This window comes from Anguilla anguilla, chromosome 15 (genome assembly GCF_013347855.1).
Source record: "Anguilla anguilla isolate fAngAng1 chromosome 15, fAngAng1.pri, whole genome shotgun sequence".
Taxonomy (NCBI): Eukaryota; Metazoa; Chordata; class Actinopteri; order Anguilliformes; family Anguillidae; genus Anguilla; species Anguilla anguilla.
In genome coordinates this window covers 4,038,713-4,056,503 of record NC_049215.1, presented here as the reverse complement: position 1 = coordinate 4,056,503, position 17,791 = coordinate 4,038,713, and the positions used below count along the sequence as shown (strand labels likewise).

The 17,791-nt window shown below is 43.5% G+C and overlaps 2 protein-coding genes across 15 annotated transcripts in view; both read right to left on the bottom strand.

Moving 5' to 3' along the window:
* Positions 1-5,618, bottom strand: part of LOC118214045 (abl interactor 2) — a 34,855-nt gene extending 29,237 nt beyond the window's left edge. For 12 of the 14 annotated variants that reach the window (XM_035393472.1, XM_035393474.1, XM_035393478.1 and 9 more), the window contains exon 1: positions 5,046-5,244. In XM_035393472.1, coding sequence (XP_035249363.1) covers positions 5,046-5,162 — 117 coding nt within the window. In that variant the 5' untranslated portion in view covers positions 5,163-5,244. Of the gene's footprint in view, positions 1-4,287; positions 5,004-5,045 lie in introns of those variants that run through there. The other 2 variants (XM_035393467.1, XM_035393473.1) reach the window with 2 other exon arrangements.
* A 698-nt stretch (positions 5,619-6,316) lies between these two features.
* On the bottom strand, positions 6,317-16,491 carry LOC118214047 (cytochrome P450 20A1). Its single transcript, XM_035393482.1, has 13 exons — positions 16,263-16,491; positions 15,567-15,616; positions 14,689-14,855; positions 12,688-12,833; positions 11,239-11,406; positions 10,735-10,813; positions 10,295-10,410; positions 9,704-9,758; positions 8,477-8,597; positions 8,281-8,392; positions 7,892-7,956; positions 7,615-7,704; positions 6,317-6,912 (listed from the first exon to the last, which is right to left on the bottom strand). The coding sequence occupies exons 1-13, from the start codon at positions 16,332-16,334 to the stop codon at positions 6,762-6,764; spliced, it is 1,392 nt and encodes a 463-aa protein (XP_035249373.1). The 5' UTR covers positions 16,335-16,491; the 3' UTR covers positions 6,317-6,761.
* Positions 16,492-17,791: the final 1,300 nt, after the last annotated feature.

Sequence of the window (17,791 nt, the reverse complement as noted above, 5' to 3'; positions counted from 1 at the left end):
CCAGGTATTAATTGCGGAGGTGCTGCACCTTCGCCGAATTTACGAGCGCCTCCGGAAATGGCGGAGAGAAAAAAAAAAAAAAAAAAAAAAATCAATAAAACCTCAGACTCAGGTCTCCATGGAAGCGGGGAAAGGTACAGCGGCGCTACATAACAAAATTAGCATGGTGCAGCCATGTTTTCAGCAGGTCGGGCGCAGGCCACGCCGTGTGAACACCGCGGCTCGCCGCTTCACCCCTCCGCTGCTTTACCCTCGGAGCCACTTCCAGCTCCGCTAACCGTTAGCCTGGGGGAATCCCTGCAGGAGCACCGAAGGCTCCTTTTAATGTACTCGTCTGTAGCCAGGGACCATTTTACACACTCCATGCCATACAGTACGGCATGATGCAGGAGATCCACAGCAAACTGCAGGAGATGCAACGTCACAGATGAAAGCCTAGGGCGCTTATATAGAGGCACCCCGAGGGATCCTGGCCAAATGAGGCCCATCTGTCTCAGGCAGAGGCAAGGGACTGGGGCATGACATACCACCACACATTCTGAGTTCTTGCACTCTTTGACAGCCAGCTGTGTAAAAAAAGGAATATTCAGCAGCACATCCCAATATAAATAGCCCAAAAGACATGGTCTGCAAAATCAGTATTTCTTGACAATCAGGAAAAATCAGAGACAATCCCATTGCTACACAACACAACAAAGCCAATCGTGTCCCACCACTGATTATATCAGTCATAGTTGGCTAATAAGATAAGACAGACTATAATGTAGCCGTTTCTGAGCTACAAGGCTCAGACTGCACAAGCTACAATCGCCTTTACCTGTTGAGCCATTCTTAGGAGTGCTCACTTCAGCAGAAAAACACTGCTTACACACTGTCCATGTCAGGTTATACAGTACACTTTTAGGGTAGCAAAAGTAATTGGACAAATAAACATAATCTGAAATTAAGTTGCCATATTTAGCAGTTGGTTGCAAATCATTTCCATTTGATGACTGCCTGAAGTCTGCAACCCATAGACGTCACCACACGATGGGCATCTTCACTGGCGATGCTCTGCCACGCCTGCACTGCGGCCATCTGCACCCCAGTTTGTTTCCGGGGCTTACTGCCTTCAGTCAGGTCTTCAGCAAGTGCAAAGCATGTTCAACGGGGTTCAGGTCAGGTGACTGACTTGGTCAGTCAAGAACATTGCACTTTGGGGCCCTTGGTTGCTTTAGCAGTGTGTTTAGGTTCTTTGTTCTCACAACAAGGCTGCAAGCACCATCCAATGAGTTTTGAGGCATCGGGCTGAATCTGAGCAGATGTTTCTGAACACTTCAGAATTCTTCCTGCTGCTGCCGTCAGTAGTCACATCATCAGTAAAGACAAGATGAGCCAGTTCCAGTGGCGGCTATACATGCCTAAACCATGACACAACCTCCACCATGTTTCAAAGATTGAGGGGGGGGGGGGGGTTGCGGCTTTGAATCATGAGCAGTTCCTTTCTTTCTCCACTTTCCATCACGTTGGTACATGTCAGACTCAGTCCATTTCAAATCTCCAACCTGGCCGATGTGTTCTTGAAGCTTACCAGAGGTTTACAACATGCGCTTAATTCTCAGAGGTTATGCTGCTGTAGTCTTCTCTTTAAGGTACTCTTTTGCACATCTATGCATACATCCTAGAGAGAGTTATTGATCTGCTCCACAGTTTTTTTTTTGGGTCACAATTAAGTATTCCTCTGTCATCCACTACAGTGGTCTCCCATGGCCTACCAGGTATTTTGCTATTGCTGAGCTCACCAGTGTGTTCTTGTTTCCTAACAACGTATCAAACAATTGATTTTCACACACCCAATGTTGTGGCTATGTCTCTGTCGATTTATTCTGATTTTTCAGCCTTGTGATAGCCTGCTTTACTGGCATTGACATTTACTTGGTTCTCGTGTTGAAAGGCAACAGCAGCAGACTCCAAATGCAAATTCCACACCAATAATCAACTCCAGACCTTTTGTTAGCTTTCTTGTGCATGAGCTAATGATGTCAAGACACACGGCCGGCCAAGAAGCAGCTGAGCAGCCAATTGTCAAATTACTTTTGCTCCCCTAAAATGGAGGTACTATGTAGACCTATAAAAAGGGCTTTCACCCGATACGGATGCAATTACCCTCAAATTAAAGCAGACAGTCTACGCTTTAACCTCATATTCATCGTTTCATTTCAAATCCAATGTACTGGGGTACAGAGTCAAAGCAAAAATGATCACAGTCCCCACACTTTTGCATGTAACTGTATACATGTATTTTAACGCCCTAATGAAAAAGGCATGCTCAAACCTTGTGAGTTGAGTCTGTACAGTAACCCCCCCCCCCCCCCCCCCGCCCCCTCGCCCCCTCTTCATGGGCAGTGGGCAGGAGAACAGGCTGAGCAGGTGTCTGGCTCCACGACGCCCATTTCACACCGAACGCCGGCCAATCCACGCCAGGTTCTGGGTGGGCGGCACAGCCGGTCGGAAGACTGCGGGCAAACAGTCCCCCTTCGCTCCTTCTCACCGCGCCCGCGGATTCTCTCGAGTCCAACTCCCAAAACACGCACAATTATTCGGCTGCTAAAATGCAGCGAAACAATTGGGCCCGTGTGAACAAACAGAGGCTCGGTTTTCCACACCGTGAAGCTAGAACAGAACGACAGTAGCACCTCTTCCCAAGTAATTATTTCCGCACGGAATGGTGTTTAGAGAGCCTTGTGGCGTTTAGGTGTTCACAACCTTAAATTTATACCCTTGATATCACAACACCCAGTGAAGTAGAAATGGCACACAGCTAACAAAAAAGTCCTTGAGCTGTTAAAGAGTGAAGCTCCTGTGTTGGATGGTGCCTATTCAATAATGCTTAAGGACAGGAGAAAATAAGCCCTTTCAAACTGAATATCAACTGACAGAAGCAGCTCTAGTGTGTGGTAAGAGCCATGTTAGCTCCTCTTCTCATATCATATACTGATCTAACAAAATGATTAAAGCCGAAACTGCAAGCATGTTCTATATGTATACATTAGCACACACACACACACACACACACAATCTGCTGTGACATACAACTTCTCAAAGGATGTGCCATCTCTTGGGGGGGGGGGGGGGGGGGGTGCCATCATGGTGTCAAATGATCACAGTGAGCACAGACCTCAGTTTAACAAGTTTAACATTTTATTCAAGAATTCTCTCAAACAGCATCTGGACCTTACTGGATAAAAGTGGAAAACAGGATTTCCAGGAAATATACAGTCTTAAAACGGCACACTTCAGAGGCATAATAATGCGCAAATGAAGGTGAACAAACATTGCAACCCCTGACAAATTTTAAGAACAGTCCAATTTCCTGACAAGATATTTAAGAGAACTTTAGGTTTCCATAGTGATCAGTGACTAAACGGTAAAGACGAAAGACAACAGAAACTATTGAAACAGGCCAACATATGACTAAGGCCTGGAACGCAGTTTTCAAACGCAGCGTCAAAAAATCTTTCCAGACGAAACCTAGTTATAGCTATCCCCCCATTATTGGATGGAATGGTGCCACCGAACACACTCATCAACGAGAGCATACATGCTTTGCATATCAGGCTCAGGGACCCAAATGCATCATCAAGACCGTACATGTACTATTGGTGATGTCGCCAATAATCTTCAACACAACCAAATAGCCATGCAGAAGCCTTGATCGGGTGCGTACCTGCCTCTCCAAGCACCTGGGTTGGCGGGCACTGACCCTCTCGATAAAGCAGCGAGGCTACATTTGGAGGCAATGCACGTACTAACAAAATACACACACAAACCCCATCCGTTAAAATCAATGTCAAATGCATGAATCTGTTCACAAATGCCGTAACACCCACTAGTCCAGATGCGTGCGCATGCGCCTCGTAAAGGCTCCAGGGCGACCACGGTTCGTTAAACTGAAATTAAGCTGTATATTTCCCCTGCTGGGTCCGACGTTATTTAGACATTTACTCGCTACCTACCTAATTGCACATCTACGGAGGCATGCCTTTTCACAAGCTAATGGCTCAACAGCTAAAGCATTTATATTACATTTGCCAACCAAATATCGATTCAATACGAAACGCTACAGACAGGCTTCTGACTGAACACTAGCCACGATACAATACTGAACCCGCACATTTGCCTTGCTTGCAAAACCACACACGCCTCTCCGACATAAACAATCAATTACAATGACTGCCGATACCTAGAGCGTGATGGAATAAACTGAAAATGTAAGACTGAACACTCGGCTAACAAGTTTGTTCATACCAAAATACGGATTCAGATCCTTCAAAGTTCCTGTGCTTCGGAAGTCATGACCGCATTTCATGGCAAATTTCGCCCTAGACTGGGGGGAGCTTACATGGCAAAAAACCAGCTGCCAGACGATTGCTTGCTCCACACGCGAACTTTGGATGCCGAGCGTTTCCACATGCACCCAGCCATCCCCCAGTCAATTCCATTAGCTAGCCCCCCAGCTTGTATAATTCAACATGGCTATCAAGCTAGCTTGCCGTCGCTGACACACAGAAAGCTAGCATAGTTTGTTACGAACATATCTTCCCATAAACTAGTGCATATTATGGTTGCATTGATATCCCACTTGAAACGTCACATGAAGTTAGCACGTCAGCTTTGCTTAACATTCGCGAAACCGCCGGACCTCGATAGAGCTACACTGCATCCCGAGAAATAATTTCTCTCGCAAATGATAGCCAATCCAGTTACTTATTCAGTCCCTTCTTTAAAAAAAAAGACTGCATTGTGAAACGTGTGAAGTGTAATTTTTACCACAGGTAACACTGGCAGCCAACGGCTCATATACGGGACAGTTTCACAGGAATTGTCAATATAACGCAGCGAAGTCCCTTACTAACTAGCTACTTGAATCTCCATAACACAGCACGCCAATAACCCGGATCAGCCACACACTGTGGAAAAACCACCAACCCCCGCTTTCGCCACTCGTGAAGTGCAATACAAGCACCAGTGCCCACAGTGAGTTTTAAGAAAATCCATCCTGTTACCTGGATGTAGTTATTTTCACAGTAATCCGCAACTCTTTCGAGATTTGTAAAACTGTCCAGCAAAGCTCTCCGACCTGCCGGAATCTCCTCTTCCAACAGCATCTGTAGCTCCGCCATCTTTACATCTTTTAATGCACTGATGGACGAGCGCTCTCACGCAGGAAACGGGCGGGAATGCCATTTCCGCTCCTCCTACGCTCTGTAGGATAACAAACACTGAAGCTGTAGCTAGTTAGCTGAGATCGATCTGTGTGGCTACTAAATGTGACCGTTTATGTTCTCAATAAAGTGTGTTGTTATGTTCTATATTGGTTATTTTTATCTTTACTTACAATCTAATTTGTTTCGATAAATTAGCTAAATAGATACAGAACATGCGTCTGACTGTCAGATGCCCATCAAATGTCAGTACAAACTGATGTGATTGGAGGATGGGGAAACTTCATCGCGGTTAGATAGACACATATCTTGGTTTGTCACGACTCATGAGTACTGCTGTGTACAAGATGCAGTTTTCCTTTTACCAACTCCGTGTTGTGCATGAACTTCCCGCGTTTTAGTAACCGTAGAGTTGGCTAAATTGGCATTATTTCAGAAATCCGTGTCATTTTACGCAGCAAATGTATCTGGCTAGTTACTTCTTTTAATATTACAGATTGCCTGTAATACTGTAATTTAATTTGACCCACCATGAAATCAACAGCATGTCTATATCCAGAAACAACCAAGCACACTATTTTGTTGTTTAACTGACATTACACAATGGAACTATACAGAGTAAAGTTTATGGAACTTCTGCTTTTCAAGACAGGTGGAACAACTAATTACCCAAAGAGATTTAAAACAAAAACAAAAAAAACAAAAAAACCTCTCTGCCATTATTTTGCCCATTTCAGTATCGTAGAAACAAATTTTTTGTTTTAGTGTGTACGACTGTTTTACCTCCACACTTTGTTTACAGGGATTACCACTATAATTTAAAAGGCTTTTGTTTTCTGTAACAAAATATCTATATCATTATAGAACAGATATAACCAACCATGATCGTGGAGATCTACCATCCTGTTGGTTTTCATTCCAGCCCTAACAAAGCACATCTCATTCAAAAGCTAGAGATCGCCTTAAATGGCTAATTAGTAGAATCAGGTGTGCCAAATCACGGTTGAAATTAAACCTACAGGATGATAGATCTCCAGGAACAGGGATGGCTACCACTGTGAAAGATAATCTTGGCACACCTGCAGGTTATTTAAATAAATGTAAAACAGACCAAGTGTTCAAGGTAATTTTATTTACAAAAAAAAAGTGTAATTCTCATCGTGTCAAAAGTGTAAGGTGGGAGATGTTTAAGATCCGGTGCTTTCACACCGTGTTTGTCCGAGCACCGAGGCTAAGGTCGGCTGAAATGGTGCTGAAGGGGTCCGTTTCCATGACAATGAAGGCTTACACCACGAAAGGCACCCACGTCCCAGGAGGAGTAAGACTTTCACTTCAAATTAAGGTTTAATTAAAGTTATTGTTCAAATGAGAGCTCAGATAAATGTGATTGAAATGTAGTAGCCAGACTAATACTGTTCTTGTCCTGAAATCGGTGCGTGTCATCAATGAAAAATTTGATCATGTGGGTTGTAGATAGTGGAAGCTTGAATAAATTGACAAATGCATGTCAGGATACATGCTCTCTTCCTCTCTATGAAATCTGGGACAGCTATTGAGTTAACTCCTCCTGCTCACAGTGATCCAGGTATCATCTTTAGGGGTGGACACCAGTTCATACCTGGCCTCTATCACCTGGCTCTTTATCTGATGGAACTTTAGCTTGCGCACCAAGGTGCTGAGGAGGATGGTAGTCACCGTGTAGGCAAACCTGGGGGGGGGGGGGGGGGGGGGAGAGACAGTTCCAGGGTCACCATACTTTACTGCACATCGCTTCCATAATCTACCACACGTCTTCCAATGCCCCCCCACTAACTTGTTTTTTATTGATTCAATATCCGACTCAGTTTTTGGGTGGATTTTTTGCATTCTTTGATGTTAGTTGCTCATTTCCATCCTCTGCATTATTTTTTCAGATGCCTGACACATAAATATATGATTAAAATCTTTCATCTTTCAAAAAAATGTACGAGGAATAGATGGAACACCTGCTCTGCAAAAAGTAACTAGAACAGAACTACATAAGGACCTCTTCAAGTAATTATTTCTGTATGGAATGGAGTTTAGAGAGTCTTGTGGTGTTCAGGTGTTGACAACCTTAAATCTGTATCTACAATATCACAACATTCAGTGAAGCACACAGCTAGCAAAACATTCCCTGAGCTGTGTTTGATGGTACCTATCCAATAATGCTTAAGGACAAAGTAAACTGAAGATCAATTGAAACGAGCAGCTCTAATGTATTGCACGTTATCTTACCTCTTCTCACATCATACTGAAACTGATCTAACAAATGTTTAAAACAGAAAGCGCAAGCATGTTGTATACATTCGCACAAACATGCACACAAGCACATGCATGCACACACACACACACACACACACACACAGGCATACACACGCACACTCTTCACCTAAGCTCGGGGCAGGCCTGGTTCCCTGAGAAACCAAGAAGAGCGAAGCTCCGTTTGGCTGCTTCATCCTCAAACCGATCGGGGTCGAACCTGCACGAAAGAGGGAGACGGCAGGACTGCTCATAAGAGAACAAGCGAGGCTGAACATGCAGGTGACAACCGTGACATATCAGGACGGTAGGTGACATTTTGGTAAAACAAAGGGCATTGTACCAAATAATGTACCTATGATTAGAGGAGCATTGGTGGTGTTGGACAGGTGAGAAGTTACACATACCTGTAGGGCAGTGGCCAGGTGTCCGCGTCCTGCAGGACCACACCCAAGGCGTAGATCACTAGGGTCTGAAACACACAGCATTCCCATTCATTTCTGCACTAGCTTTGCCAAATCCTAGCCCAGCTAACGCCACACATCTGCAAATGCCATTCAGCGCAAACACAGAGCATTGTCATTTGTATTGCCCTGCTAGTAGCCTGTTGTCTCAGGTTAACAGGCATTGTTAGCATTAGCCTCTGCCCCATTCCTCTCCCATACCTCAAAATCATAGGGTCACCCCTTCCCATCATCACACATTTACATACACACACACACACACACACACACTACTATAAACAAGCAAACGCAGTTAATATGCAATACCAAGCGAGACTGTATTGGATCAGCACCTCTTTGGGAATGACATGCTGGCCAACCTTCCCCTCCACCTCCTGCATTCGGGCCGCGACGGGCGTCAGTTTGGCCGTGCGCACGGTCTCGTTCAGGACCTGCCGGCAGTACCTGCAGAGTCAGACGCACTGCCGTTAGAAACGTCCGGCCCCCCCGGAGTGATGTCACACGCAGGGTAAAAATCTTGGGTCTCACGTGAGCTGGGGGATCTTGTCCAGAGAAATAGGCTCCTCCCCCAGGACGGTCTGCAGCTCGCTGTGCAGCTTCTCCTGCACTTCCTCCGACGTCGACAGGAAATACACTGCCCAGATGCACACTGGGTAAAAAAAATCACGACAAACAGACATGTTATTGTATCTGATGCAGAGCGAACAAGTATTTGTGTGTATTTCCAAGCATTATTCTTAAAGACTAATCTTAAGCATTATTTGCTTTGGATTAGTATGACCAGAGGACATACACTAATTTGCTAGAGCACATCTGTAACAGTAGTAGTCCACCACTAATGGGATGAAAAGCTAGCTGAAACCCCAGGTGTTTCTCTTAGAGAGAGGCCCATTGAAAAAGCCAGGCACAGATGCCGTCTAGGGACGTGTGTTTGTTAAATATGGTACGTCCAACCCTTCTTACATCTCTTCCTCCATCCGAGAGACGAGGTCAAAAACAAAATTAAGATGAATTCCCACTACTTTTATATCTGTTTCAGTAAGCTACTTTTTAATCACACACAAATCACTTTCAACCAGCTGGTGAGCAGTCCTTCACAGAGTTTGGACGTCAACTTTCAGTAATTCTGCAGGGAGGATTACTGGCTATGAGACGCAGAGCAAAAAAAAAAAAACAAAGCAATGTTTTTCAAAAAAATTTTGTTGGCTCGTGCACCCATTTCAGTTTCGTCTTCTATAAGCTCCCTCTTTAAACTCTAGCCACATTCCTAACATCTATTTTCTTTCTACTTTGCAGCCTACATTTATGAATCATGGAAAAGAAATAATTGGCTGTCAGGAATGCATCTTCATTGTATCATTGCCAAAAACAACATCGTGTGCAGTACTGAAATGTACCCTGTATATCATCTACAAATTATGCACAGCTATTAATGAATCTCAAAAAATATAAATTTAATTTATGTATTAATATAAATATTTAAATTTAGCACAGCAGCATTTACAGTATTTGTAAACAGAAATTAACATCCAACAGCTGAAAACAATGCCCCCTGGAAAATACAGAAGACTCTAGTCAATTGTAACACAATATGAATCTGTCACTTGCATTACGGATATTCTCAGGTAAAAATGACTCTGCCAGGTTTCCTCTGGTACATAACAGTACAATCTAAAACCTACTTCAGAGTGTAAAAGAACTGCACCAACAGAAGCGACAAACCCAGTTTAGAGCTACAGTGCACCCGACACTCACGGTTGGCAGTGATGACGCATCCCGCCAGAGTGAACACCATACTGTCCTCCATAACCTGCAGGAACACGGTACAGAGAACACAGCTGAGTCCATTAACTACAGCGAAACGTGTCTTTTTAACTGCTTTTAAGTGTTCATCTCTGTGCAGGTGTGCTTGTCTCTATGTGCATGAGCCTGAGTGATGTATTGGTTTCTAGGTGGCCAATACCCTGATTACTGGGAGTAATCAGTTTATGCCAGTATTCAGATTACATGGGCATAAGTAATGTGATTGGTCCAATAGCCACATTTACATGATTCTTTCCATAGTTGGTATGTGCTCAAGGAAAATGGCATACACAGCAGCCATTTCTCTGACTTCTGCCTGACAGGCACAGTTTCAAAAAACCCAAATAAATCTGAGTAAGACGTCTACAAGCACCAATAATTGGGCAAAAATCCAGGTGTATTAACCAGGTTTTGAATGTGCTGATTATGACCTTACGCCCATAACGATAATCAGATAAAGGCTTTTACATGACCATTTCAGTAATCAGAGTATTGCCATAATCAGGGTATCAGTGTGCATGTAAATGCACCTGGAGGCATTACCTGTCTCTCTGTGAGGTTGGCCATCAGCAGGGAGTCCATGAATGCAGATTGGCTGGAGCTCTCGCCCTTTCTCTCTCTCACCACCGACTTCAGCACAGACTCCATCTCAGAAAGAGCTTAACACACGCACACGCATGCAGACACACACACACACACGCAGACACACACACACACACAAACACACACACACATGCGCGTCCACACACACAGGCACACATGCATATACACATAGGCACACATGCACAGACAAGCACATGCACTCTGTTAGGACCATTAATAAATACGGTATATACATATGGCATCTGGCTTTCAAGCTTTATTCATTTTTTAAACTTGGTCTTATTCTAGTAATTTTTACACTTTTGTGAGTAGCTTAAAAATTGAGTTTTATTATAGTGTGATGCACGATGATGCAGTATGATGATCCAGGTCTCACTCACCCTCCTCATAGCGTTTCTTACGGGTGGAGCTCTTCTCCAGAGACCCATCCAAATAACCCCTGCCAATCTCTGACCAGATCTGCACGGTGAGGAAAACAGCACAGAAATAAGCACCAGCTCCAAAAAGCGTGTACACACACAAACGGAATAATAATAATAATAATAATAATAATGAAACATTTTATTTGCAATGTGTCTTTCAAGAAACCCAAGGACACAGTACAACACATTAAAAACAGGATAGGCAAAAAAACACAAAAATCAAAATTGATTTTAAAAGTACATGTAGGGGCAAAGGGGATGGTACAATCAGATGTAATTACATACATACAATTGGCACAGAGGACAGAAAGGTTAGGATAGAAAAAGTGAAAGTATGACGCTCGCTCACACTCCTGTGCACACACATGTATGTACACACAAACACACACATGCACGCGCATACACGCAAACACACACACACACACACACACACACACACACACACTAGAGGACGCTGCTCACCACTTCGTGGTTCTTGCGGAAGCGGAGGACCTCGATGTCGTCAAGGAAACGGTTGCCCATGGAGAGCTGAGTGACAGCCTTCATGGCCAACCCCAGCAGGTGCGCGCAGAGAGGGGTGTGCTGGGAGGGGGGAAAGGACAGCCACTTCTGCGTCAGCTCCTCCACCAGCTGAACAAAGAGAGAGAGAGAGAGGACGGGACAGAGAGGCCCGTAATTAATGTAATTAACATCACAGCACAAAGATGAAGAGATAATTCATACACTGGCATACTTACTAGGAAGTATGGTTTGAGGAAATATGGTTGGGGGAAATTTCACTGCGATACACGCTGATCAGAATTTTCTGATTATGTTTAACTTGCGCTCCTTTGCTAATATGATGACACGTTATCTAGTATGTAATTCCATATATGTTCAATGAATTAGGTTATTTTGAAATAACCCAATTTTACAGTCAGTAGGAAGTGATATGAATCTGAGGGGCCTATGGGGCTAAGAGACAGATGACCCCATTAATGGTTCACTGGCTCTACTGTGAACCAGGATGCTCTTGTTCATTCTTAAGTCTAACTTTGGACTGGCAGAGTGCCAACACAGCTAGTTTTTTTTCCAAATGGCTTTTTTATTCCATGAAGATCAGGGATCGAATGCAGTAATTCCCCAGAGGGGGAAGTATACTCCAGAGAGGGAGCAAGTGCACGTAGGAGCAGATCTGAATGCCAACTTTCCCACAACCCTGAACTAAATAATACATACAAGACCAAAGCTATCTTAATGAGCATTAAACTACATTGAATGATCAACAGCAAAGAACAACAGATTCTAAAATGAACAAAAAAAGTTACACCTGATCACATGCTAAATTAGGATAAACATGTCTAACAACTTTAAGCTAATTTATGAATGAAGGTTGTTTCCCTCTTCCACAGATAATTCCATACGGGCAAACATCAACCAAAACTAATGTGTCAAAGCGTAAAACATGAACTCTAGCTTTGTTTACACTAGTCAGGGCTTTGTTACCCAGCATGCAAAGGGAGGAAAGTTAGCCTGAAATCACAGGCTGGGACAGGGGTAGACATGCGGAGGCAGAGATTCAGACAGGTGGGGGCAGGTGTAGACAGGTGGGGGTAGGTTGGGGAAAGGTGTAGACAGGTGGGAGCAGATTAGGGCAGGTGTAGACAGGTGGGGGTAGGTTGGGGAAAGATGTAGACATGTGGGAGCAGGTTGGGGCAGGTGCAGACAGGTGTGGGGCAGTGCGGACAGTTTGGGGCAGGTGTAGACATGTGGGAGCAGGTTGGGGCAGGTGCAGACAGGTATGAGGCAGTGCGAACAGGTTGGGGCAGGTGTAGACATGTGGGAGCAGGTTGGGGCAGGTGCAGACAGGTGTGGGGCAGTGAGGACAGGTTGGGGTAGGTGTAGACGGGCAAGGGCAGATTGGCGGCACACCTTCAGCAGCGTGGGTAAGCCGTGTTCCAGCGTGCGGTCGATGGCGCCCTGGTACACTTTCTTCCTCATCAAAGCTTCGGTCGCATCCCCACTCAATCCTGACTGGTAACCCAGCAACGACTTCAGCATGGTCTCAAAGGAGTCCGCTGCAAATAGCAATGGGGATAAAGGAGGAAAGGCTAAAGTTTGTAATGCTAATGCTAACCCTCGCTCATCACATGGCAGCTAAACATGTATCTGTGGAGGCCTGTCAGTTGCTCAGATGAGTACCCATGTAGGTGAGCCACTGGGGTTCAGTGACCGCAAAACAGTCACTTTTGATTCATTCTGGGAAGTCGAATTCTATGGCGCATAAATAATTTTAGCGAACTGAGTGAATTTTAAATGAGAACCAATTTAATAACAAAACCGTTGAGTAAAACTTTTAGAATGCAAAACTGTGAAACGACTGTAAAAAGAAATCAAAGCCATTTTCCATATGATGCATAAATTCATTCCAAAATAAAAGTAAAATAGGCAGTCACAGCAGTCTTCACGGCAGATAGAGAAATCCTTCTGGGAGAGTTTAAGACAGAAAACACCAACAAAATATATTAAAAAGAGAGTTTTGAGAGAAATAAATTTTATTACAAAATGCAGATCAAGCATAAAAGGTAAATATGGGTGCCAGCGGCCTCTTTAAAAGGCAAAGCAATCAAAATGCTGAAGTAAAGCAATGGTGTTATGGAGCCTTGTTATTATTTTTTATTTTTTGCTAAAAAAATGTATTAAGAACTTGAAATGAAAAGGAGCTGTGATCCAAATATGGTCAAAAGGGACTTTGTTGAGAGCATCGGCAGGGTAAAGCTTGCATCTGATACCTGGCAAGGATTATATTAAACTGAGAAATATCTGCTGCGGAAGTGGAAAAACCTGAACCTTACTAGGTCAACAGCCCAAAAGACCTAAAGGTGTGTGGCTCAGTTTGTACCCTGGCACCAGAGGATAGGGGTGCAGTTTTACAGACTGTGAGAAAAATTCACCATCACAGAGAGGTGTACGGTCAACAGTCAAGCACCTCATCTCAGCCACTGTACATACATGATCTGGGTGTGAACAGGTGGCCAATGGGAAAGCAGCAGGAGATTGTAGCGAGTGTACGTTGAACAAAGTTCTTGACTGGAGTTTGACTCTTGAGTGTTCTTGCAGACAGCCCTTAGTACCAGCGACTTTTCCACACAACCAGTTAAACGGTTGTCTGTACGAGATTCAATCGGACCTCTAGGACCACTGACCTCCACTGCCTTCACAGCTAACATTCTCACAAAACATTTCAGTAACATTGTGAGAACATTTTGCGTTAGGTGGGTGTGTACACACTCAGCCACACTCATCATCTCCAGGCCGTGATGATATGTACCCAAAGTGCACTATAAAGTGTATCACAGGACTTCCCGACGACTGCTAACAAGGCAGCTAAAAAGGCAGATGGGTAACTGGGTGCAGTGATGCAGCCCCTACTCCCAATATAGTCCCAGGTACATCCTTGCACTAAACATCTGTGCTTTAGCTGGACTTGCCATCCAACTGGCTTTAATGACCACTGCTTTTGATCGCTAATGCTAAGTGCATACATCATCTCGAATTACTGCTTAGTCAGGATTTCAGGCCTAACACATGGCTGGCAAGGGAGGCTACGCCATCTTGTGCCCTCTCGCACAGGAGAGCAGGAGCATCTGCAACATTACATTACAGGCATTTAGCTGACGGTCTTATCCAGAGCAACTTAAACAAGTTTTACATAGCATTTACATTGCATCCATTTATACAGTTGGATATATACTGAGGCAATGCAAAACAGTTGGTTATATACTGTACCTTGCTCAAGGGCACAACTGCAGTGTCCTTCCCAGGAATCAAACCTGTGACCTTCAGGTTACAAGACCAATTCCTTACCCACTATACTACACTGCCGCCCAGCATGAATGTAACGTGCAGTGTGATGTAATGCGCTGTACTCACTGGTGCGGTTGGGGTTCACGTGCTGCCGCAGCAGATCGACGGACCCAAGGCTGACGACGGGGCGGCGGCCGAACCAGAACGAGGCCGCCGGGCCGAACCGGTCGTGCAGACCGACCAGGAAGTCGTGCAGGCTGCCTCTGCTCACGATGTCCTGCAGATTCCCATCCCTGACAGGAGGCAGAAGGTAAACATATATGCTCACTGGTCAATCGGGAAAAACACATATCCAGACAGGCAATAGGGAAAAACATACACACTACCTGGCCAAAAGTATGTGGACACCTGACATCCAGCATCTCATCATTATGGGCATTAATTTGAAGTTGGTCCACCCTCTGCTCTTCTAGGGAGGCTTTATACTAGATGTTGGAGCACTGCTGCAGGAAATTGCTTCCATTCAGCCAGAAGAGCATTAGTGAGGTCGGGAACTGATTGGGTGATAAGGCCTGGCTCGCAGTTGGCTTTCCAAATGATCCCAAAGGTGTTGGATGGGGTTGAAGTCAGGGCTCTGTGCAGGCCAGTCATGTTTTTGCACACTGTTCTCAACAAAACCAATTTCTATATGGACCTTGCTGTGTGCCCAGGGCCACTGCCATGCTGAAACAGAAAAGGGCCTTCCCCAAACTGTTGTCCAGAATGTCATTGTACGCTGTAGCATTAAGATTTACCTGCACTGGAACAAAGGGGCCTAGCCCAAACCATGAAAAACAGCCCCAGACAAAGGGGTGCCCTGATACTTTTGGTCATATAATGTATATCCACACAGGAAAATAGGGGAAAAAACATACATCCCATCACTGGTCAATAGGGAAAAGCATGCAACCCCACGACACAGATGGAAAAAGAAAGTACAAAGGGACAGGAAAAGCCACACTTACTTCTCCTCTGTAGGGTTCAGTCCTGGGATCCCAGAGGCTCGTCTGCTTGACTGAGTTAAAAATAAATAAACAAATAAAAACCAGAAGATACAAATGTGGAAAATGTCCATAAACTGACCTTCATGCAAGTTCATGGTAAAATCAGCCTATAGCCTGGTTCTAAAAGGGAATGTGGCATACAGATTGCCCATGAGTTGCAACAGCATACGTTTATCATATTAGAATATTTCCCCAATCTAAGGAAATATGCAGATGTTGAAATATTAGAATTACTCTATTCTGCAATTCCAAACGCGATGTACAGTCCTGTCCAAGCCGTGCTCACTAGCTATCACTTGTTAGCTACTGTAGTACGTTATTGGCAGCTCTTTAAACATATGCATGTTATTCTTAGTTCAGAAAAAGTGCTATCAATTTCAGTACATGTGAAAATCTGCCTGCAACTGATTTCGATCTTAACCAGCCAATTCTGTTTAAAAGCATGTGCTATAACTAGGAAGTTAGCACAAGCTAATTATTATGGCAATGCTGTCAATTTAAATGCAGTGGCTTGACACCGAACAATGTCGTCAAAACAGCACATTATTTGACGATGAACGCACGACCAAATATGCAATCAAAATACAAAGCACTGTCATTTAACTTAATGTCACATTTATCTTCTAGACGTAGAGCCTTTCTTTTGGACTGCCTTACCGGATACAAATACAAAACTGCGCCGACCAGGATAACAACAAATGTGACCGCAAAGATCGCAAAATCCAACATATTTGTTCTTTGTTTTATAATTGTTTTGTAATAACTGCGGCCACTTAGATAAACTTCAGAGCCTAGGGCGCTTTCTTTACTGATGAGCCTCTGACATCACGTACCCTACCACGTCTACCACAATTGATCTGCTGCCATAAAACTCTGTAATCGTTTAGGTTGCCTGTACTGAGACTAACACAATACATCGCAGAGCGCATCGATAATCTCGCCTGCGATTCGAAAAAAGAGAACAGACACCGTCCTTCACCGTGTCAGAACTGTACTGTGTTCACTGCTCATTGCTGTCGAAATACTTTGTGTATGATAAATATGTAAATATCACACATGGCAGATGAGCAGGAAACACAGGAGGTGTCTATCATCGATTTAAACCCAAATTTATTCTCAACAATTTTTTTTTTTACAATATACTTTTCAGTTTTATAATCATGCAGTTTTATTAAGTGAATAATAAATTCCAAAAATTGTTATGTGATAGCATTTATTTTCTGTACCTCACAAAGCTGCACAGTATTGTCTTATTTTACTGAATTGAACGTCTCATATTTTCAATCCAGTACATTCTCTAATTTGACGTGAATTACGAGAATACTAGCCTATGAAAATATTTGAAATCTTACCTCAAAATTGTTTTCATTTATTTTGCTTGTTTAACAAAGCATGCCCATTATTTGGTTGATAATACATTATAAATACATGTCAAAGTAATTCCAAAGCCTTCTAGTTATATAGGCAATCTCACCATGTTGCCTTTCATAAAGTTATGTTTATCATGCACAATATCCTTCTTCCACTGGGTGGCAGTAAAGGACAGAGGAATTCTGACGCTGCCGCACCACCGGGACACGCTTCATTAATGGTGTTCACACATTATGATGATACAAATACTAACTACATTCCAACCTATTCCCGCTAGATTCCTCACTGATGCCAGATGTCTTTTTTTACCCATTGGTAGGCAAAGATTCTTTATTTCTTTTCTTTGCTTGTTAATTTAACATTTGTTAGTTTTAATGATCCAGTTTTGGTTACCTTGGCATTTAATGGCCCAGGACCTTTTGTTATATCTTTGTTAGCTATTCTTTTCCCACTTGCTTCTTAGTTTTATTTATATATTTATTTGTTCATTTGTTCTGATAGCCTGTTACATGTAAAATTTTCAAATGTTTGCAAATCAAACACTGTACATCCAGCAGGGCTTACTCCAGCAGTGGATGTAACTAGGCTTGGGATTTGCATAATTATAAGCACAGTATTAAAATGTAAATCCAAAAAGAACATTGTACTCTATGAATAGGACACAGGAATTCCTATGTGCCAAGTAGTCTTTTTGGTGAGATTACATTTTTTTCCATTCTTGTATAAATTTGCTTTAATGAATGTACTTTTTGTACAATTGCTTTACAACTCCCCAAAACCTACTCTGCTGTTCAGAATTTCCAATTGTATTTATA

Coding starts and splice junctions, on each gene's coding strand:
- LOC118214047 (XM_035393482.1), bottom strand. CDS start 16,334: ATGTTGGATTTTGCGATCTTTGCGGTCACATTTGTTGTTATCCTGGTC. Junction 15,617..16,262: donor CAGTTTTGTATTTGTATCCG/GTAAGGCAGTCC, acceptor TTTTTAACTCAG/TCAAGCAGACGAGCCTCTGG. Junction 8,393..8,476: donor GACAAGATCCCCCAGCTCAC/GTGAGACCCAAG, acceptor CTGACTCTGCAG/GTACTGCCGGCAGGTCCTGA.